The sequence below is a fragment of the Macrobrachium nipponense genome, chromosome 7 (genome assembly GCF_015104395.2).
Source record: "Macrobrachium nipponense isolate FS-2020 chromosome 7, ASM1510439v2, whole genome shotgun sequence".
In the NCBI taxonomy this organism is placed as follows: Eukaryota; Metazoa; Arthropoda; class Malacostraca; order Decapoda; family Palaemonidae; genus Macrobrachium; species Macrobrachium nipponense.
This window is the reverse complement of record NC_061109.1, coordinates 16,951,034-16,956,033: the sequence shown is the minus strand read 5'-3', so window position 1 is coordinate 16,956,033 and position 5,000 is coordinate 16,951,034. Positions and strand designations below refer to the sequence as shown.

At 40.1% G+C, this 5,000-nt stretch overlaps 1 protein-coding gene across 1 annotated transcript in view; it reads right to left on the bottom strand.

Moving 5' to 3' along the window:
- Positions 1–5,000, bottom strand: part of LOC135217749 (esterase-6-like) — an 8,375-nt gene that overhangs the window by 903 nt on the left and 2,472 nt on the right. The window contains exons 4-10 of the mRNA XM_064253758.1: positions 4,687–4,849; positions 2,683–2,895; positions 2,342–2,532; positions 1,666–1,831; positions 1,221–1,402; positions 897–1,068; positions 160–355 (exon numbers count right to left, since the gene is read on the bottom strand). Of these exons, the coding sequence (XP_064109828.1) occupies positions 160–355; positions 897–1,068; positions 1,221–1,402; positions 1,666–1,831; positions 2,342–2,532; positions 2,683–2,895; positions 4,687–4,849 (1,283 nt within the window). The remainder of the gene's footprint in view (positions 1–159; positions 356–896; positions 1,069–1,220; positions 1,403–1,665; positions 1,832–2,341; positions 2,533–2,682; positions 2,896–4,686; positions 4,850–5,000) is intronic.

Sequence of the window (5,000 nt, the reverse complement as noted above, 5' to 3'; positions counted from 1 at the left end):
AATGGGACATTCACGAAGATGAGAACAACTCTGGTTAACTACAATCTCATCGGTAAAGTCATGAACTGCCATCTCTTTTATTCTTATTCCCTGAGAATAGCCAGTGAAGATAGCCAATGTCAGTTGAATCTCGATAACATAATGGGCCGCGTTCCTCACCTTCCTTTCACGAAATTACTCCACAGCATCAACATGTGCGTCGAGACTTGAGAAGCCGAGTCTGCTTTGAAGTCCTGTTTATAAACAAAATCCAACTTGCTGGACGGGAACAGAAAGAGCAGCTCGTCTAGAAAGCTAACGCCCCAGCCATGGGAATCCCGGCTGTTCTGGAACCTTGGGTTAGAGACAGCAGACCCTGTTTGTGCGTGGAAAATACGAACGATTAGTAATCCAGATCAAGTAAGGTAAATGAAAACGCCACCACCTACTGCACACTCATCATTTGTTTTTACAATTTGCCGCAATAAACAGCACTTCAGACGCAGGAATCCAGAACAAGTAAGGCAAATGAGAAAACACCACCACCAACTGCACACTCATAAATCGTTTCTACAATTTACTACAATAAACAGCACTTTAGACGCAAGAAACTTTTTCCACATTTGAAAAATTTCGGTGATTAGCTTCAAAGCTGAAGGAAACAATTTTCCTTTCAGCCGTTCTCTTACTCAAAGGACAATTTTCTGCGCGTTTATCATTCTCATCCTATATAAAAGAAAAAAATGCAGTAGTACCAGTAATTACTGTTAGGCCTATATGGGGAACATTCAATTTTGGTCATTGCAAACTTCCCTGAAACCTGGCTTCCATGAAAAAGCGAAACCAACAAAAATACTTTGAAAAGCATCAACCAGGGAATCTTATTAATCAGATGCTCGGAGGTTCTACTCTCTCACCTAACATGGAGGCGACTGTTTCGTGAGGATTCTCCTGATGCAACAGGTCCAAGAACGACTTTCGTCCGCTGTAGACGAGTTCGTACCGATAAGTCTGATAGCTCTTTAGATACCTGGCGTAATCTTTGGTAGCGTGATCCGTTGGGTACAAGAAGAAGCGATCCGTCATCATCTGTAGAATAATAATAATAATAATAATAATAATAATAATAATAATAATAATAATAATAATAATAATAATAATAATAATAATATCGTTAGGAAGAAGAATGATGTATAGTTGTATTTTCATATAGTGGTCAAAATCTGGCATTGTAGTACTACCTCCACAAACGATTTTGAAGATTCGTAACCGAATTTCTTTTTCCCCAAGTAATATTTTCGGATGGTCTTCGATACTTCTACGGGGTCCTTGCACGAAGTCTCGTCAAGGTCCAGCAAAATAGGGCCATATTTATCCCAGTGCGTATTAAGCTGCTCCGTGAGGACAGAGTCCTTCAAAATATCTGGGGAAAGAGGAGAATAAAGATAAGATGAATACGAGGCTAATTGGTTGTAGAAATTGAGTGTTTAAGTTTCCATAACATTTTCGCCAAGTTAGCAGAGGTGCTTTGTGAAGTCGCCATCAGGCACAGAAATCTTTCTTGTGACTCACTTCCCTTTCTGTAGAACTAAAATAGTCTTATAGTTTGTTACGAACTGAATCAAAGAAAGCTCCATCGATGCCTACAGTTAAAACTCATTTTGACTGTCACTATCGACAACTGACCCTGCACTCTGAAGGCGCCGTCATCCTTGTTAGTGCCAACAAGCCAAGGAACTTGGAGGAATTCTCGATGCTTGATGAGGTGGTGAGGTTCGTCTGGTATGACTGCATCCGGTCCCTGCCATTTGTCCACAACCGGTGCGAAAGGCAGAGGTTCATCGTCCCAAAGCTGACAAAGAAGCATCAATATGATAAGCAAGAAGAAGAGTTATGCTGGATGTATATACAAGGTAAGGTCTGATTTCATTTATGTCATTAATAATAAATAATTTATCCCGTGATACGACAGTGAAATTATTGAGAGAAGCTTATCAACAAAATTTTGTTTAGAGGGAAGTTCAACTGCGAATCACTACTAATTCCCTATCACATGGCCATATCCGGTTTTCTATTTCAAAACGATAGGGCTTCATCCTCTTCCCATGACCATGTCGCAAGTCCTTGATATTGGAAGTCGTCAAATATGTCTATTTTGTCAATTCATGCATCATCGTATTCATATGCAGGGCTTGCTTGCTTGCATCATGCTTGAGTAAAAGATCGTGTCGACTGCACCACAACCACGGTCTAGGTATAAACCTAGACCGTGGCCACATTTCTCTTACATTTCTCTCTCGCGTTTGTTATTCGTATAATCACACAAAAGGGGAACTCTTACAGCCACACGAAGGGTACTTACATAGAGAGATGGTATAGCTTCCACAATCTTGTCAGGGGAGGTCATTTTGAGACAGGACATCAACTCCTTCGATGTTGCCGTGGGACACCCAACTACTTTGCTCAGTTTTAAAGCTTGTACCTTAGCATCCTTGGAAATAGCGTGTGGGCTGTAAGCTGTACCACTGTGAGAAATAGCTTTGTGCAACAAGGCTAACAAAGCATAAAGAAAAAATGTTAATTGTAAAAAGGCTGGCGAAGCTCTATGAAACATATTTATATAGGTATTTGTACACCAGTACGGCCAAACAGTAGTACTACTTCTTCGTACTAAAGGAAGAGACAACATTAGGCTTTGCTCACCGTGATCATCGGGATGGTAGGCAGCCCCTCTCGTCTTCGGCGACAGCATCAGGAGGTTGGCGCTAATACCTCCGGCTCCGGATCCCATAACAGTTACGGAATCGTTCATGCAGCCAAAATAACGACCGTTTTCGTGTATCCATTCCAGTGCCATGATTTGGTCCATTAGACCATAGTTTCCAGGGGCCTCTGGATCTTCAGTTGACAGGAAACCTGGGTTTGATTTTGGGGATGCATTTCAAGGAAATTCGCGTAAAAATCAGTAAAAAAAAAAAAAATCATATTTCAATAGTCCGAAAAGATTCAGTTCAGTGTTGTGAGGAGGATTTACGTCTAGGTTTTGATTCGCTAGCAATAAGGAAATGTCTTTCATGATCGTACTTGAATAGTCAGTTGGCAGACTGTTAAATGAAAATGATTTTCCGACTGTGGAGTCACAAACATCGTTGCAGTGTTATTTTGAGGTCTTTGGCAACGATGGCTCGAAGTCGCTTGAACTGAGAATAAGACGGGGTTTCGAATCGAAACGCGACGAAAATTAAAATATGAATCTCCACATTATTTTTGCTTTTCTGCACATTCGGTTTTTGTCTATTGTCATGAGCATCGCAGTATTTTCTGAAGGTATATTTCCATGAAAGTTTTATGTCATCTTAATTCTCCAATTTAGGAGCAGGTACCTATACCTCAGATATTTAACAATTTGATTTTTATATTCAGGGTTAGATACAATTTGTTCGCCCTACAAGGCAACTCCACATTCACAAACTTTGAAAGAAGGTAGTAATGTGAAGCAACTATAGCGCAATAAAATGTATTATTTGGAAACGCTTCTATGCACCTGAACTTATAAATCTCAAGCGTTGAAGAAAAGCACAGTCTTATATCTAGAGGAAGACTATCAATAAATATCGGAAGACGACTTCTGATATAACCGCGAGAAAGCAGAATACCCAGAAGAAGAAGAAAAGATTCCCAGGGTTATTGTTGCTGAATATGGTTAACGGACAAGCATTAACATTTTGAAGTACTGTAAAGTAAAGTAAAACTAAATACGAGTAGAATTAATGTAAACAAGGGAATAAAGCTCTGCACCTCATGAGAATTGTGTAAGGTGCACGCGACTGTGTTCGTGGAGTGAGCGCTTAGGAACCAGGAACCAGGCGGCACGAAGATGCCGGCCAAACAGGAGATGGGTAATTAAACGATCAAGATGCCACCACACTTATATAACTACAGATAGCCAACCCATTCGGTCATTTCATGACTTGATAATGAGGACTGGTTGTCCTTGAAGCCTTGTATCTTTTAAATAAATAACTGATAGATATCCAGTTTGAATGAAGTTCTTTTAGTAATTGTAAGCCTACTATTGCACAGAACAACTGTGTATGTGTTAAGTTTATATATATATATAATATATATATATATATATATATATATATATATATATATATAAATAAAGTATCTGGCTCACGCTCCCTTTCCTCGTCTATGCTATTTTTCCCGGCCAATATTTATCTAGAGATTATATTTCTTTACATAATTAATTATTTGGCTATTGAGATTTTGGATTAGCAATGCTAACCAATACTATAGTAGATTCACATCAACCGTGCATTTGATGGCTAAGCCAGTCCCTTACGACGCTCCTGATTGACACTTGATAAGTCAATCACAGGGCTGGAAACTCTCAGTCTCTCTCAAGAATTCACATAGGCAGGGCGTATGTTCCACCTCTCCTGAGGAATATTTTTTTTCAAAAGTATTCCTCAGGAGAGGTGGAACATGTGAACTCTCGAGAGAGACTGAGTTTCCAGAAGGGATTGGCTTAGACATTAGACGTACGGTGGATGTGAATCTATTATAGTAAACAAAAACCATCTAAGAAGACCAAGAAATCATTGTTGTTCGTAATTTAAATGGCATATACATTAAATAACCGAATTATTCTATGTTTTATCAAACAATCGTTCAAATGGCAAAGGTGGAAGACAGTCTTACCAAAAGGTCCAAGTCTGTGGTTGACTGTGATGACGCAGACATCTGATTCCAGGAGGTAATCTGGCTGGAAGAGGCCGTCGCCGCCGCTGCCCGCCATCCAGGTTCCAGCGTGAAGAAAAGCGATTGTAGGCTGAGTGTTGTAGTAATCAGGAGGAGGCGGAATCTGAATGGATGGCAGAAACGAATATGAGAGTAGCTGGAAAGGCCACGAAAGTCCCTTGAGCAACCTGGTCCTTTGCTTGATCTCGTGCAAGTATGATTTTCACTCGAGGCCTAAACGTTTTTGACCACGCCCCCTCTAAGCGTTGGTCCTT